Below are 18,980 nucleotides of genomic sequence, written 5' to 3'. Positions count from 1 at the left end.
ATAATGAACTGTTAGAGAAGTGAATGACTCCTGTAATTAATAAGCAGCACTGAGTAGGAAGACTATCTTTGATGGGGAGAGAGAAAAGAGAGGATATTATATTAAGCAACAGTAAAATTAAGGAGTAAAAACATATAGGAGAAGCATGGAATGTTGAAATAAAGAGTTGAACAAAGTGATACAATTTCAACATCACATGATCTCTGATAGCAGACTAATATTAAGTTGACACTGTTAATGATTAAGCTGTGTACATCTGACACACACACACACACACACACATGATTATGGACATATTGCATATTGTAAGATTATTTAATATGGATTATAGATTTTGATGTAAGAAATAAATAATGCAGCATTCACAAACAACCATTACTATCATCAGTTCTTTCCTCTGTACCAATGAAATCAATCACTGCTAAGTCACAGAGGACAGCTGCTGGCTGCATCTTAACTTACTGGCTGAATTTTGGCTTATTAATGGCATCACAGAGAATCAAAGGTTCATGTAAAGATAAATGAACCTGACTTTAATCACAGTGTCAAACCTTTTGTAAACACTGGCAGCCAACAGCCTGAGTTTACTCTTAGTTTAACAGGATGCACAGCCAGATGGCAGTGACAGCTAGTGCTGAGCTTTATGTCTTGACCAATGATTGACAACACTCTAGTGCTCTGGAGATAAATGAACACATAAAAAAAGGGTCAAGCTGTGTCAGGCCATGAATACTGCAGGTTGCAGTGTCTTTCCATTGAAAGTGTAAGTCTCTCTCTCTCTCTCTCTCTCTCTCTCTCTCTCTCTCTCTCACTATCTCTCTCTCTTTCTATGTCATACAGTAGCTTACAGCGGTACAAGATTGTGCTACAGGTGACCAGAGGTGTGGTTTGTTCAAAGAGAAACTATATATTTTGTTAGGACAGACAAGAACACCTTACGAACCCTGTTAGCCTCAGGCGTTTACAGGCATGATACAAGAATAAGCCTCTTCGCTCTTTCATCCAGACACCCTTTCTCACTCAAGCTGTTGAGGTAAGGTCTTCAAAAACATTGACTTTATTGCCATATAGCCTGCAGGACATGTTGCTGCAAGAAACAAGGCAGCCCATGTTAATATGTTCTAGTTTACATTTTAAGAGACTGAAGTGTATGTGGTCTCTAGTGTCAGTGTACTTTTGTACTTTATTATGTATAGTTATGAAGATATTTTTGACCTAGTATATTTATAATAAATATAATAAATGTTTTTATTATTAATAATATGTTTTTTAAATTACTGGAATAATATTTTTTCTATTGGACTGCAGTAGTTTTTGCATAGTTCATAGTCGTTAGTAAAAGTTTTGGTATCTATCTGATACAAACAGGTGACAAATTAAAGGAAAAACCAGATTAAATGAGTGGCCAAAAAGAGCAAATGCAGAAACGTCCATACAGGGCACAGAGGATCACTGAATGTATGATGTCAAAAGGGAAATCTTGGACCTAAGTGAAAGATAACAGTAAAAAAATCTATACCCATCAAATTTAAAATACTCAAAAATACTCTTAGATTTAAGGTCTCTTAAGTTAGTTAAGAAAAGATCCTAAATGGCTGCAGTACAAAAGTAGAGGTGAGCCCATACCTGAGAAATATTATTCATCATAATGAACATTTGATAAGTGAAGCAATAAGTATATTTTAAAATAGGGTATTTTTAGCTTATTATCTGCATTAGATTTGTAGATTTGATAGGATGTTATTGTTTGTAATTTAATTTTATAATTTTTCTAAAGGGGTGCAAACAACAAGAATAAAGCTGGCATTGATTTAATTTTAATCACTTTCATCTTCATTGTCTGCACTTGTCAGTTTGGTACTTCATTCAGCAGAATTTGTTTGCTGCTACAATTTAGTTTTAGTTTTCAATGTCCTGTTATCCTCATCCCTATTTAAATATTAGAAATTGTTGATTTCACGTTAATTGCTACTGGAGATGTCAGGGATTTCACGCAAATAAAACTAACTTTTAAATTCCATATGTTTTTGCAAAATGATGTAACTGGTTATTCCTGCTCTAAGCATACTGGCCCTGATCTCAGCCTGACTGAACACTTATAGGAGCTTTTGGCGTAACATGCTTGACAGAAAGTAACACAAGGCAAGGCAAGATTATTTGTATACAGTAGGGGATAGCTTTTCCCTCATGCAGAGAGCCACAGACTTACATAATCTATGCCAAGAAGCACTGAAGCTGTTCTGGCAGCTTGTGGTGGTCCAAAACCTTAATTTTACTGTATGCTCCTTTAATTTCTCACACATCTGCATCCCTCAAAGTTGTATGCAAAATTATTGTAAATGTCAAAATGGTTCTGTATCTCATTTTCCTTAACAGAGACCAAACACTGCAGCAATGCCTGCTCCAGGTGTGTGTCTGAACATCTTGGAGACTCGTAACAAGCAAAACGGTTATGGGTGCGTCGCCAACCCTGAGAAGTTCCTCAACCAAGACTTCCAGGAGCTGAAACAGTACTGTCTCATCCGGGGAGTGAGGTACATAGACAAGATGTTCCCCCCTGACAGGAACTCCATCGGTGAAGGGATACTGAGCCCTTCTGACCTGGCCCGTGTGGTGTGGCTGAGACCAGCGGTGAGTGTTTCGGAAGAAGATCCCGTATCACACTAAATGTTTGATCAAGCATGTAAATTGTAGTCTGTCACCGGCAGAGAGCTAAACCAATTGAGCTGAGATTAAAACCTAGCCTCTTTCAGTGATTCAGTGTTTACCACTTTTGCCTCCCACAGTCCAAATACAGGTAGGTTAGGTGTCTGGCTATGTGTGTAACAGCACAAGTGTAGTAAACATTTTTTGAATGACTGCCATACTAGCTGCTGGTTGAGGCTATACTTACTTTAGGAACAAATATCCAAACACAAGTTAATAAGTGTCCAGTGTGTCCTGGCGTGTGGAAGATAGGGAAAGAGAGGTATATGGCATGCACTTTTATGCTACCGTACAGGTAAACTCGGATTTTAGCTGATATGGTTAAGGTGACTTATTAAATAGAAATCTTAGTGTCTTGGTGGCTGTTTAGCTAGCTCCGGAAGAACAGATGATAAAGTACATGTGGTCAGATCACCCGTGAAATAAACTGACTGATCATATTTGCTTATTAGCAAAATACAAATACAGTACATCTTGTTTGATTACTTTAGGCTTACAGTATAACTTCATATGACACATTATACATGACACATACTTTACTGTAGCTCTGCATTCTATTATGATACAGAATAAAGCAAACGAGGAACGACTGTGGGGTAGTGAAAACAGGACTGCTGTTTGATCATCATAATCATAAAGATCGATGAGTATTTTGTGTTTTTAAAATAGACATATTTGTCCTATTAGCTACTTTTTTGATTATGCTGGGAAAAAAGCCTTGATACCAGTGGTGGAAAGTAACTAAGTAACTATACATATATTCGTTATTATTCCAATAATCTGTTCTAACTAACTTCACAGCCAGTATTCTTTGCAGTTCTTTAAGCTCAGTTCCTTGCTGTGCTGCGGTGGAGGGATAGCAACACAAACACGAAAGTTTGTACTAAAAACACTAACTTTGGAGGATTCCCACTTGATTTGGCTAACTCAGACTGCTGAAGCCTCATTTTAGTTTCAGCTGAATTTAGGAATACAATTTTTTGTATGGAATGAAAGCTCTGGATTTTGTTCCCAAACTCTTACATTGGCGTTGTGCTGGGAGGGGATCTCTTCATGGCCAGTGTGAACAGTAGGGATGATTTACAGTGACCAATAAATATTTCAAAGGGCATGTAAGTATTGTATTAACATGGATGGACTAAATGTGAAAAAATGTGAACCTATCCTTTAAATCTTTAAAGAGTTTCTTTTTGTTGTCGTCATTTTTGACTCGTTAACACTCCTTCTGTTCCAGAAAATTGCTCCTAATCCATCCTTCATACTTGATGGGGTCTCCAGGTTTGACTTTGGTCAAGGACTACTTGGTAGGGAAATTTCTTCATTCATAATATTTTACTGTTGTTTCTTCTTGTCTTTCTGACAACTCATTGGCCATGTTTTACTCAGGAAACTGCTGGTTTCTTGCATCTATCGGAGCTCTGACATTCCAGAATGACGTCTTCGGGCAAGTTGTTCCTCTTGAACAAACATTTGACGAGAACTACTGCGGGCTGTTCCACTTCAGGGTAAATACTAACAGCACAACTCTTTATTATTTTGCTGTATATTTTCATTGAACACTGACAAACACAAATCAGACTTTCAGTAATATTTATTATGTAATATTATTTCTGTAAAATTCTGAGTATGTGAAGTAATTCAATGCCATCATCATAATTTATGAAATAATTTTAATTTAATATCAAAATGATGTATGCACAGACAATGCACTCCATAAGTAATTGGGCCGTCATACATTTTCTTTTGTTTTGGCTTTGCTCTAGCAAATGATATGAAACAATATGAGCTGTCAAAACAATCTCACCTCAAAGTTTATTTAGTAGCTGTTCTGGAGCTTTTGATCATATCACACGATCTTCATTAGCAGATGGAGTTTTCTCAGTTGCTCAAAGCTCTAGAACAGCTAGGTGAGATTGTTTTGTCCACTGCTGTTTTCAAGTTCAAGAATGAAGCTCAATGACTATGAGGTTCAAGTGCTGACTTTCAGATTTACAGGTAGCTGATATTATTAAGTAGTAAACAGTGTATAAATCATATACTTTTTTCAAACAAGTGCATCAAAACTCTGGAAACAGGAGGACAGACAATTAACTTAAACATATAGTGCAACCAAACTAACCAAGGAGTCTTTTTTATGTTCATACAGTGGAGCATTTTAACTTGTCACCTGAGCATCTAAGCATGTGTTTCACTTAAATACCAGACTAAAGGCAAAAAGCAGCTGAAACAACAGAGACCTGCAACACTGCAAATGTCTGCTGATGTCTATGACTTCAGCCAGTCACTGATTCCAAAATACTCAAAACCATATTAAATATGATGACACGATCTGGAGCGATGAGGTGTGGAGCACACAGTTAAGTGCAATGACTCATTTTTACAGCATGTCTTCATCAGAGATGAAACGTTAGTCCTGTCGGTTGAGGCACAGGTTTGAGCCCCCAGTTGGTGGCTGATGTGTGGAGATTCCCTCATCATTAAATATGATGACTATATTTAAAGAGAGCCTACAGAGTTTCTGAGCAGTAGTGGTGCTAAGGAACAATGTTTTGCATGTTTGTGTTTAATGCTCTGCTAGCACAAAATAGTAAGCACATAAGTAATATGGCACAGGTTTCAAAATATTCATAAAATTGGTTTGGGAAATGTTTTATGAGAAAGTAATTGCATTCAGTAGATTTGTTAGACCTCACGGATACACACAATAGTAAGAAACATTGAATGTAAACTTAACTGTGTTTGTTTACAAGAAAACACCACAGGGTGCCTTTAATTTTATTTTACTTTATCCAAAAGCTTTTGGTTATGTGTGTCGCCAATACTGTTAATCTGATGTGGATGAAAACAGCATCAAATTAAAGCTGGGAGTCACAAATGTAACCTTTAATTGTCACTGTTTCATCCAATGTTCTGGAATATAGAGCCAAAACAACAAAAATATGTGTCCCTTTCCAAATTCTTGTGGACTGCACTGTACATTTTTGGAAAATGTATTGTCTGAAATTCATCACTGATAATGAATAACAATATGAAAAAGAAAAGTTTTTGCCCACCTAAACATAATTTTTAACAACATATTGACACAGAATATCTTCTTTTTTAACTATTCAGTTCTGGAGATTTGGAAGGTGGGTGGATGTCGTCATTGATGACAAGCTACCGACAATCAATGGGAGACTAATCTTCGTAAACTCGAAAGACCAAAATGAGTTCTGGCCTGCTTTGCTGGAGAAAGCCTATGCCAAGTATGAAGAGAAAAGTACATTGTTTCACAGAGACATAAATGTGTTTTCATAGCATGAGTTTTGTATCATTTCTCGAGTACTGTATCTGTAAAAATAATATCACATCCACCTGTGTCAGGGTGTGTGGTTCCTATACCGACATGAGTGCTGGATCTCCTTCAGAGGCTATGATGGACTTCACTGGTGGTGTTCACATGTGTATTCGGCTGTCAGATCCCCCTCCAAACCTGTGGGAGCTGATGTACAGAGCTGGCCAATCCAAGTCACTGATGAGCTGTGGTACACCTCAAGGGGTAGGTACCACACAAAACCAACACTGGCTGTTTTTAAAAATCTTTTTTGTAAAGTGCACATAGACTATTTAGAGAGATGCTGAACAATAAACTAAACTTCAACAAAAAGACAGGTTGAAATTTCAGTTATATTTCTCAAGTGAAGAGCTGCACTGGAGGCAATTGTAGCTAATCTTTTAGATTCATTGCATCCAAATAGGCAGAGCAAGCCTAGTCTCTTAAAATGTGGAGAAACGATGATGGGTTCATATTCTTCCTGCACAAATTGTGAAACAGATTACACTAAAATGAAACTCCCACCTGACCGCTGCGACCTGCAAAGTGAAGGTCACGTGACAGCTGAATGTGTCAGTAGTCTAGATAACATTTCTGGCTTATGTGTTCAGCAAGCAATTTTAATTAAAATGACCCCAAACCTTACCTTTAGTTGTTCATAATTTAGCCATTAGCTACCCTTTTCATTTTTAGGGTCACATGAAAATGATTTATAGGCTGCTGTCACACACTTTAATCCAGTTTCTTTTGGACAAGTCTTCACATAATTTGTGTCTACAACAACACATAAACTAAATGATCAACGTCTTTGGCTTGTAGGAGACACCTGCCAACACTGTATTGCCGAATGGATTGGTCCAAGGCCATGCCTACACTGTCACGGGTGTGAAACAGGTGAAGAATTGGGAAATTGCACTTGGAATTGGAAGTTTGTCAGCACTTGTATGATAGTGATCATAAAGATTATATTACCAACAGCTAGTAATCAGGTTTTTAAGGTTCTATTGAAGTGTACCATTGCAAATGATTTACGGGAAATTTATTGCATTTTTACATTAATGGCACATAACAATGGTGCTGTCTCCCATGATGACTGCTGGTCAGACGATGAGCCAGGGGAAACTAGTAAACTTGGTGCGTTTGTGGAACCCCTGGGGCAAAGGAGAGTGGAACGGAGACTGGAGTGATCGGTGAGAACTACTCCCACTAAGTGACTGTTTCACAAAGACATGGCAATTTCCCAATGACAAATAAGTGAACATGTATTTTTCACACACACAAACACACAACTATTCTTAATTCAATTATATTTATATAGCACCAATTCACAACAGAAGCCATCTCATTGCACTTTTCCTATAGAGCAAGTCTAGGCCATACTCTTCATAATATTATTTACAGAGACCCAACTATTCGGGATGCAATAAGGATGCATTTCACCACTTTTCACATCTACTTTTAGCTGAAGGCCAACAGATTGCTAATAACCAGGGGTTTATGGTTTTTTGAGAATATAATCACTTAAGTGGTATTAACTGTACATTCCTGTAAGAGAAGCCTGTTAAAACTGTCTTCTTGTTTTTCTAAACTGGTTTTACCAGTAATCCACTGTAATACCTTGCCTTAAAGGCAGCTTAAAACAGCTTTTCATCCACAGAAAATACCACCTGCCACTCAACATGTATTTGCATATGTGTTGAATGGAAAATTGAAAGGCACTGTTTCTAAGCCTCAGGACATCTTTTAACTTCCCTGTGAATGCTGAAAACAACTGATAATAAGATTATGGCGCTGCCCAACCCTCATGGGTTTACAAGACACCAAAAGTACAGTTGTAGTGGTCAAACATTTCATTTCATTACAAAACTACAAGTTATTTTACAGCTCAGTTTGACAAATAAAATCTGCTACAAAAAAGGTTCCCTTCCTGAAGCTCAACTCAAGTTTTACATAAAACCGGTGACTGAGCTAGAACACTGACAGCTTCTTTAAATGTAATGTGCTCGTCCAGCATCAGGCCATGATATTTCTACTGATCAGTATATGACAGCACTATTGAACCAGAATTAAAAACAACTGAACTTCTCTGCAATTATTTTTGTCTAAAATGTACTATTTGTGTTTTGTCTTGTTTCACCACTAGTCTTCATTTCTAGCACCATTCCGCAATAATGTTCAGCATAATCTGTAGATTATTGTCATGTTCAGCAAGTAAAACTACATCATCCGCATAGAATAATATGCCCACAATCTTATCATCAACTTTGACTCCCAAGCTAGAAGTTTTAATTTGAAGAGCTGAATAATTAACATAAATGGAAAACAATATTGGAGACAAAACATCTCCTTGCTTCACACCAAATTGTTGGGGAAACCAACGAGTAGTCATTAACATGAGCAACAGGTGCTTGATAAAGAGAGCATCATAAAACTTCCCATTAACACCAGAATTTAACAACCTATATAAATTCCCTATTAATCCAGTCAAACGCCTTCTTGAAATTAGTAAAACAAACAAATGTAGACCTATTCTCCTTAATTCTTGCATGTATAATGGAAGTGACTGCATATATATGATCTATAAGATATTGTCTCCTCTCTTACTTAAATGACTAAATGTTTTCAAGGTCATCTCTGTGGAAAACCGTGAGTGCTCAAGATCGTGACATGTGCCTTTCAGTGGATGATGATGGAGAGTTTTGGTAAGCAAATGTAATCAAATGTAAGAAACTTTTCTAAGCATCCAAATGTTTCCTGACCCACTCTCACCTGCACAGTAACAACTACAGAACAGTGGATATTTAAAGTGTAGTGTATTTAAAACGTAAGATATTCACAATGCTTTACAATGGCAACAAATAGAAGACTACTACTTATGCAGCATTGTAAAATAAAACATATTACATATTTGTATATTCAAGAAATCGAGACACCTTGTAAACGCTTTAGATTATGGGCCTGCAGCAAAATTCTTCCCAATTTACAGTGAAATGTTATATGTATCCATACAGTATGTACCGATATGTAGGTACAAGGGAACAAGACGTGAAGTTAGAGAATAAGGGAGTAACAATTTGGAAACTTTAAAATCATTTACATGTATACTGTAGGTCTTTTTTTAATCTAAAGCATCACCTACAACTTTGATTTTTTTAACAAATTTCACTGTGGTGGTTAGAATATATTCGTGATTTTAATGTGATGCAAGGTGAAACACAACAAGCATACTGTGTTGGAAAGAATGACTGTTGTCTTTTTGAGTATAGGATTGTCAACACATTTTCAGACACAAAGAACTGGCTTGCTTGTCGCTCCCTCACAAACTCACTAATTCACAAATACACAGAGGGAGCTATTAGTCATCAAGTAGCTTTTCTTTGCATATATTCAGACAGGTAAAGGTACATTTGCAGTGTTTATGAATGGAAAAGATTTCATCTGTACTTCTTACCCCAACTCATACAGAAGGAATATTATTTATTTTATCTTGTACTATATTTCTTAAGGTTTCATATTTTCAGAATCACATCCAGAAGAAAATTTCATATTATCAAAATTAATCTCTGATATCAACAGGATGACTATGGAAGACTTTTGTAAGTTCTACACGGATCTTGACATCTGCTCCCTGTGTCCCGACTTCTTTGAGGAAAACTCCTCTCGTCACTGGAAGACCTCCTTCTATGAGGGGAGATGGGTTGCAGGAACCACTGCTGGAGGATGCATGAATAATAAAGGTACCTCCAGAATATCTGGACTTAAATTTAATAAGGCCCGATATATTTGTTATACCATAGAAGCAAATGTATTGCAATTTCATAATGTGTTTGACAACATTTTAAAATACCAGCAAGTGACACTTGTCATATCAGCATAAACCACAATTTGGCAATTTGGCACTACAACAGAGATGAATATCCATTTTTCCCCTTTTGTCTAAGAAGAGACTAATCAAAATGTCTCTTCAAAAGCAGCATGGGAGACTTCTGCAGAGCTGGACTTAACGAGAGTGGAGCAACAAACAGATCACCTTTCATATTCTCATATATATACTCCATATAAGCCACAAAAAGAAATAACTAAACAATTGAATAAACCATAATTAAAGATAATAAATAAAATTAATAACTATGATAATAATAATATAACAAAGAAGAAGCTTTGTGTTTGAACAGAAACAAGAGATTAACGCTGAAGTTCAAGGTGTTTTGGGCACGAGCCATTATCCACATTTAACATTTATGTACACCCCAGTTTCCTTGTGTACCTTATAATATAGAGCAGAGCTCACTGGCATTAGTATAAATATGGTCTATGTATGTGAATGATTTTACCCCAGACATGTTAGAGCCCACGTTCATCATCTGAGTCACATTACATACGTTCATTACAACTAGTAATCTCTCTTGCAGAGCACAGGTCGGAGAAAGCCAGTCAATATTTAGGTTTCCCAGAAAGTATATCTCTCTATCTGCATCTGTAACTTTCTGAAGCACAACACACATATCATTAGTGCATTGTACACTAGAACTTGATGGTCACAAGCAGAAGTCAAGCAAAACAATGTGTCAGAATAGGAAGATAAAAGACAAAATATCATAGCAAAGCTCTTGTTGCCAGGAAAGATAAAGTGAATAGCCACAGGAGAAAAGAACCACACTGTCAAGTGCTCAGATTAGATAAGATAGCACTAGTAACACTGTTTTAAAACTTATCTTGCACTGAGTACTCACACCAGTAATTAACATCATGCCCAAAAAAACAGGACAGTTACTCTGTCACAATACCAGGGTAACTTTAATACACAACTCCAGCTCAACTACTTGACTTAACATGTTATAAAGTACAGAATAAGTAAACAATTCACAAATGCTCCATTTCTTCTGTATAATCTATGATACTGACATTTTAATTTAAAACTGACATTTTCAGAACAGTTCAAACTTGATCAGACTGATGTGTGAGACTGTTCAACTAGCCTTGCTTTCAAGTTCTTTTAGTTAATCAGTAATACGCAATAACATTTTATTTTAATCTTGATAAATCAATCAAATCACTCACCCTACTCTTTGCAAACTGATACAAATAAACCTTGTTTCTCCCTTTGTCTTCCAGACACTTTCTGGACTAATCCACAGTATCGGGTCAAGATTGATGGTGAATATTCGGAGAAAGATGGCGATAAAAACATGCTGGTGTCTCTCATTCAAAAGCCTGACAAGAGGAACCGACGCCTGGTCCAACATCTCCACATTGGATTCTCGGTATTTGAGGTAAATATTACCCTTTATCGTTTCTGTCACAGTGTGAGGACTGTTAGGGATATGTCAGACATATAGTAGACATGGAAGGTAGTTGAAGTTGTCCGATTAAGTGAAAACACGAATGGAATCTTGCTGTAGAATTTTAAGCATTTTGTGCCGTCATGTTAAATGCACTGAATTATTACTGCTGCAGCATCATGTTGTCTGAAAAGAAAAAAAGACAAAAATTTTAATTATATCCCCTTTAACCTGGAATACTGAGCAAAAAAGTTTCACTCTCACTACTGGATGCTGTGTCCCTTTTCCATATAGCCTATTAGCTAGTTGGCTAGATGGCTTTGGACTATTTAAAGTTAAGAAACATTTAGCTGATGTGAAGGCATGCAGTCATGTCAGGATCATTTAGAAACCCACATAGGCCTATATGTTTATCATTCAAATTTACCATATTTTTCATACTGGAACCACAACTCCTGCATTAATGATTACTCCCAGCAATATGTAAAACTGATCCACTGACACAACTAACCCTAAAATGACCATGTCTTCATTCACAATAAAGGCCACCGTGGGATTCGCCAGTTGTAACACTGGATTACATACTGTATATACATCTTTTTCCATGAATCCCTACAGCTCGGGAATGGCAGACTCTGCCACCATAAAAATTACTATACAGAGAGGAAATTACAAAATACACTGAATGGATATTGCTGAAAAAATGCTGACCATAAATAGTATCAAAAACAAGGTTTGATTCATTAAAACTTTTCAAGTAATCATGCAGCAAGTATTCAATTCAATTTTATTTATATAGCGCCAATTCATAACAGAAGTTATCTCATTGCACTTTTCCTATAGCGCAGGTCTAGACCGTACTCTTTATAATATTAATTACGGAGACCCAACAAATCCCACCATCAGCAAGCATTTGGCGACAGTGGCAAGGAAAAACTTCCTTTAAGAGGCAGAAACTTTGGACAGAACCAGACTCAATGGTGGGCTGCTGTATTAGGTTTTAGAGAGAGGGGAGGGGTTTGGGGGAGGGGCGTGGGGGCGTGGGGGCCTGGCACGAAGTGGCAATTTCAGTATGATTTCAAGTCAACAAGAATAATTGTGGGTTGTAATTTTAGAAGATTTATTAAGTAAATCAGGTTAAAAAGGCTTTCAACATTCAACCATTGTCTGATCCACAAACATCTCGGGTTTTCAAGGGACCATCAAGGAGTCAAAGGAGGGTTGCAGTAAATCAAAAGTAAACACAATAAACTGATGACCAAAACCAAAACCAAAGTCAAAGTCCATGCAATCTGTTTGTAAATTTGACAACAGTTGGCTCGCAAGACACGTTTAAGTCTTGGTCAAAGTCTGCTTTTCATTTCGAGTGACGGTATGCATGGTACAATACATTATTATAATTGAAAATTTTACCCTTATTAATTGAATTAATTTCTTTTTGTCCCCATCATGAACTCATCGTTCACTGATTTCCCTCAAGGTGACTGAAAACGTAAGAAACAATTTTAAACCAATCTTTATTCACAATAAACATTCTCCACCTACATTGTGCAGCTCTGGTAAATTATATAAACTGCAGAGAACTGAAATATCTATTTAATATTTCAGTACAAGGCACAGAGTGGGAAGTTCCCAGCCTCTTTCTTCAGCAGACGCGCACCTGTCGCCCAAACTAAAACCTACATGAATGCACGTGAGGTGATGGAGTTCCTTATGCTGAAGCCTGGTGAATACCTGATTGTGCCGTCCACCTTCAATTCCAATGAGACAGCCACCTTCATCCTGACCATCCTCTCCAAGACAGAGACCCATGGCTAGTATGCGCACTCACTCAACCCACTGCTTGTTTCACTGTTCATTGTAAATCAAGAAATGACAGATATGACAGACACCATGATCCAAAATTAATCTGCATGGCATACGTCACACATTACTGGTGCTTTATATTAAGAAAACATAAAACACACTAATCCGATGTGGAATGTCTTTGGTGTTTCTCCACAGTGAGAATTCTGGTGACCACAAACATGAGCCAGTTGAAAAGGTGTGCAAGATTTAATAATTCTTTGTTTAGATTTAATAATATTACAATATTGTTGCTGGTTATATTATTCTGATATTGTGTTACATGTTCTTAACTACATTCTTTTGCAAGTATGTAAAATATGTTTTTTTTTTACAGTCTCAAATAAAATGACTCAATTCTCTTCCACTCTCTCTTCTATTTTTAATTCCCAGCTCGAAAATGTCACAAAAGTACAGGATGATGAGAATAAGAAAAACTTTTTCCGCCAACACTCCGACAAGGTAATATTATTCTCACTAACATGTGACTTGCTAATTAGCATAATTATAGCAAGTGAGTTTGAGTACGACTTTGAACCTCCCCAATTTTCACACAGTTTAAAGTTGCAGGATAAGTATGTATAACGTGAAAGGGGTCTTTCGTACTGACATACCCACAGAAAATGATCACCTGACTCTGCAGTTCCCTTCAGCTATACAAAGCATTATAGTGTTTTTCAGCTCATTGTTTTGATTTTCTTAACTTTACTTTTTGGTTCTCTCAATGTAATTTCAATGCGCAGCTGTTTTTAGTGAAAAAAAAATCAGTTAGACCTGACTGTACACCACCAGCCCAGCACCAAACAGCAGACACACAACGTTAGCAGCTAGCTGGTGGACATTGTCGAGCCTTTAGCAGCTGAAGAGCTAGATATTTCCCTCAGAAGTTGGTGAAGAACAAAAGAGAGCTAAAGGGAGAATGAATATTGGACTTACATTTGTCCAGTGGACAGAAACACAACTAAAATGGATGCTAATGTTGCTCTCTCTCTGCTGGATGTATAAATAGGCAACTGTTTGCTAACATGTTAGCCAAATCAACTTTATAAGGCCATATTATGTCAAGTGTGTGTGGTGTTCGGTTTGTTGTGGAGTTCAGCTGGTATAGCCTGCAATGATTTTGTCTACTAGCATAAAAGAGGGGTAATTAGCAATCATAGCAACCCACAAGTTAGCCACATATTAGCCTGGTCTCGAATAACACAACTTTTTTTACATTGCGTGCAGTGCATACGCATTGAGTTATTTTAACATATGTATTTGTAACTTATGTAACATATGTAACGTGATCTTTCCCTGAACCTCACCAAGTAGTTTTGGTGCCTAAACCTAACAAAACTGAGCCTCGCTGGTGATGTCATGACTGCTCAAGGTGATGCGTGGTATTTAGTTGGAGGCATCTGCTCTCCACAGAATTGAATTTGGTGTATCACCTGCACGCAAAATTGGACTTTGGTGTATGCACTGCATGTAATTTGAAAATGTACAGTTGTGTTATTTGTATGCAGATTGAAGAGACTGGGTTGCACATAGCAGTCTTTGCTAGTTGGGTGAGTGGCTGGCAGAAAACTCACTAATAAAGGTAAAGATCTGTTTTCATTACATTTCCAGTATGAAGAAGTGGATGCTGAGCAGCTCCAGAAGCTTCTAAATGAAAACATCCTGAAAGGTTTGGACTGTAAAAAAAGATATTAGCAGTTTTGACAAACACCATAAGAGCCCAATAAACATTAAAATACATTGTAATAATCACCTGCTATGTGCATTGCTATATTGCTGGGTTCAGGCCAAAGTATGTTTCATGCTGATTTTTCTTCTTTTTCATTTTTTTTAGGAGACTTGAAATCTGGAGGCTTCAGCATTGATGCCTGTCGCAGTATGGTTGCTCTGATGGATGTATCCTCTTGTAATGCATTCATTATAATTTGGTATAACTTACACACTGTAAATAATAGAATCATACTTTTTTTCTCATTTCAGGCTGGTTAAATGTTAAAAGAACATAACACAACATAAAACCCATAAGAACCGTACATGAAAACAGTGCCAAATTCTGCCCTTTTGTTGACGTAACACACAATACTCGATTTGAAGGTCGGGCTAAGATGTATGGTTTTGTTACCTTAATGTTGGGTTAAAAAGACATCAATCACCGGCAAACTGAACAGTGAGGAATTTGTTCGTTTGTGGAAGAAGGTCGTCACATACAAGGTAAAAGGAAGTCCAGCTTAAACATTTCATACTGAATGAAAAATCGTTAGATTTTTGGAATATTTACATACATTACCGTATAGCAGCCTCTTCATTCTACCATTAATACATATGTATCTACATATAGATTCAGAAGAATTTCCTGATCATTGTTGTTGTTTTCTTCTTTGACCAGGACATTTTCTTCCTCACTGATGTTTCACGAACAGGAACACTGTCTCTGAGTGAGCTGAGGAATGCAATCGTAGCTTCAGGTAGACCAGTTAGGATTCATTCATTCCCTTGATTATACATTCAAGTCAGTACCAAACGACACTGGGAATGATAACAAAAATGTAAACCTGTGTGTTCACACACACGAAGAAAGAAGAAAGTACATTTTCAACAAAGAAATTGGTATTAGATGAACGACAGAGAGATGTGTTGTGCTAATGTGCATACTTCCAATTACCTCTTCTACAAAATGCAAACACAGACTGAGCCAGCTTAGCTGAGTCTGATAAAGTAAGAAAAGATGACATCAAGGAGGGAATTTGGGAATCTGAACTGAAGCATTATTATCATCATCATCATTATTATTATTATTATTATTGCACCCCAAAATCAAAAAATCATTACAGCAGTTATTACAGCTCTAATGAACTTACTGATCATAGTAAGTAACCCAGTGGTAGTCCCAGTGAGGAGAAAAAAATAAGTTTAGTTTGTTGTTGTTTTTGTCTTTAAGTCAAAAAGATTACTTTAGTGCTTCCGTTCCATTTTTAGTTTTTTGCAGAAAACTTTTACAAATGTTGCAAGACCTTGTAAATGTTGTTGGGATTAGCTGAATGCCAGACCAAGAATATAAATAAGACTGATATATGTCCAAACAAGGTCAAATGTGTGTGTGTTTGATGCTGATGCATTTGTGGCTAATTGTGCAAGTGGAAATTTGGCTTGTGCAAAACATGTGATATCACACCCTGATGTTAGAGGGATAAACTAAATTCCAAAACACCTCCTAAGTTCTTGCTCTGTGTATGTGGAACAGGAATGAGGGTCAGCGATGACATGCTCAATTTGATGGCTCTGCGCTACAGTGTGTCCTCTAGACACATGACGCTGGAGAGCTTCATCAGTCTCATCCTTCGCTTGGACTGCATGAAGAGTAAGTGCAGATAAGTGGGACAAATGATGACTATAGATAGACTATGTAAGACTATGTAAGAAGTAATTTTCTACCACTCTTGCCTTGTAAATATGTTAAAATATATGTCCTCACTTTGGAAAGTTCCCAATTAGAAGGCAAGCAGATAAATAATTATTTAAAATTATTTAAAATAATTAAACAATTATCTAGTTATACAATTTATAACACTTAGAGCGTAAGGTGGCACAATTTATTTACAATGTGTGTGTTGCTCAACAGAAATCTTCAAACAACTGTCTGATGGAAAAATCATGAATCTTCGAGAGTCAGAGGTAATAAAACGTATTCTTCTTGTCAGCAGTTCGTGGTTAGAACTGTTCACACACCACAGCTGTTGATCTAGACTGGAAGACAGAGGAAAGTTGTTTTGAAATAGAATGACACAATATAACTTCATTATATGTTTTCTGTGATAAAAGATGCATTTTTGTGTACATGTTGTTTCTTAAAAAATACGTCTCCCTCTTTATTTTCAGTGGATTTACATTTCAATGTACACTTAACCCAAAAAGGAAGATGGACTGCACAATTCATCTGGAAATACAGGAGCAGATATTTCAAAAGAATGTTTTCCTTTCATTTGCCAGATTGCATAATAAATAAAAGATACATTCCTCTGCTAATGAGCCATTACACATATGCAATGTAACTAAAGGGCATTTTCTTTTTAAAACTTTGTTTATGCAATGAAATACACATTAATGTGAAAACATAACATTACCAATCCTATAACATCTTATTACATGTAAAAGAGTTACTGCATTTTTTATCAGTAGAATTATAATGTAGGCTTATTCACTCTGTGCTTTCCAAATGAATGTATTATACAAACACATTTCAGATTTCAGTGTATGACATGGGCTCATTTTAATTACAAAAGCAGTGTAGACCATTTTCTAATTTTGTTTTTAATAAAAAAATTTTAAAAAACCCGTGTGCACCTGTATGTGTTCAGGTCACTGGTTTGATTTGTGCTGGTTTGTATGTCATCCCTTTCTCACCATGTTTCCTGAAAATTTCAATCACTTATTAACTATTATTATTACTAATAGTTTGTTATTAACAGTTGATTTTATCACAGAGGAACAGTCCGACTATTAAGCACATATTGACATATGACATATACTTCAGTCAAAACCCTTAAAGGAAACTTTTTCTTTGGAAATGCACCCTGAGGTCCAGCTTACTAATCACATTGGAGAATATAGAAGGTTGTAGTGTCTGGCTTGACAGTGAAAATAAAGTTAAATAATTAATTTAATAATGTTGAATCATTTCTTGCTCCATGAGATTGTTCAATCACATAGTTTTACAACGTAAAATTAAACTCCATGGAAACACTTCCTTTATCTGTGTCCTTTCAGCAAAGAGCAACTTGAGAAGTATGAGGTTGTGAAGATAAATGTCTGGAACATTTGAACAAGCCAGGGCAGCATGAATTTATCAACTTGCACATACAGGTTTTTTCAGTGAAAGGTAATTGGAATGTTCTATTCATGGAGAGACCCTGTTCTTAATCTGTCTCTCGACCTGTCTGTCTAGCTATTGTAGTAGATGTTGTAGTAGAGAACAAAGCTTGAATGTTAATTCAAAAGTAGCATTAATGATGCGCCAGCTTGAGAGGATGTCAGCTTGGTTAGGATAAACAAAGTGTATAATTCATCAAGTTTTCATGAAGACCTTTTGTTGAAAACAGATTAGTGTTACACTTCTGCCCTCTTGTGGCTGAAAACAGTACATACTGCAACCTAAGGATCTTACTGTCACACCACCCACACAATTACACTCTCACTGTACAAGCTGGGATATATATTGTTTAGAACAGCAGTTGGTAGGCCCTAATGGGCTTCAGGTTGTTAGCATGGTAATTGTTTTGGCTTGTTGAAATGCTCTGAAAGTCTATAGACTGAGACAGCAACAAGATGCTGTTGTAAAAGTTGAAAAAACAGGATATGTGTGGCTTCCTTTGTTAAGCCATTTTCACCTGTTCATAAGACAAATATTTATGCAAAAATAGAACAGACAAACATGAGAGAAATGCAGTCTTAAACATTGAATTCACGTTGTACGTTTACACTTGTGCAATAATGGTACTGCTGTAAATACTGTGAGAACAACATCAATTTGGATTGCATAAACTGTCAGCTCCCCTTTAAATTTCAGTTTTAGAAAGAGAGTTTTGCTCAAAGAACATTTATTCCAAAAATGATATTGCAAGCACAGAAAGTGACCTTGCCCTGGATGAAAATGGCAATACAAGTGCAAATTTGAGCAAAGCGTACTGCAGTGATTACTCCAGGCTACTCACTTCCTCTTGCTGTCATTGTAGCCAGTTTAGTTCATGGCCAGATTACATTATGAGTGTTTGTGTTCTTAATTGCTTTTGTCTTTAATCGCTGACTTTTTTATCTGATAATTGATCCCACCTAGTCCC

At 36.6% G+C, this 18,980-nt stretch overlaps 1 protein-coding gene across 1 annotated transcript; it reads left to right on the top strand.

The window, feature by feature from the left end:
* The first annotated feature begins 853 nt into the window (after nt 1–853).
* Nucleotides 854–17,743, top strand: LOC122861856 (calpain-1 catalytic subunit-like). The gene is made up of 22 exons (XM_044166858.1): nt 854–1,033; nt 2,377–2,631; nt 3,941–4,010; nt 4,093–4,211; nt 5,818–5,951; nt 6,070–6,244; nt 6,839–6,913; nt 7,124–7,209; nt 8,647–8,721; nt 9,596–9,756; nt 11,135–11,292; nt 12,782–12,793; nt 12,910–13,118; nt 13,306–13,345; nt 13,540–13,608; nt 14,758–14,815; nt 14,981–15,042; nt 15,289–15,357; nt 15,533–15,611; nt 16,388–16,504; nt 16,766–16,818; nt 17,023–17,743. Exons 2-22 carry the CDS (start codon nt 2,395–2,397, stop codon nt 17,047–17,049), a joined length of 2,085 nt encoding a protein of 694 aa, XP_044022793.1. The 5' UTR covers nt 854–1,033; nt 2,377–2,394; the 3' UTR covers nt 17,050–17,743.
* The last annotated feature ends 1,237 nt before the right edge of the window (nt 17,744–18,980 follow it).

This window comes from Siniperca chuatsi, linkage group LG15 (assembly GCF_020085105.1).
Source record: "Siniperca chuatsi isolate FFG_IHB_CAS linkage group LG15, ASM2008510v1, whole genome shotgun sequence".
NCBI lineage: Eukaryota > Metazoa > Chordata > Actinopteri > Centrarchiformes > Sinipercidae > Siniperca > Siniperca chuatsi.
The sequence above is the reverse complement of the archived record's forward strand: the minus strand, read 5'-3'. Positions and strand labels throughout refer to the sequence as shown.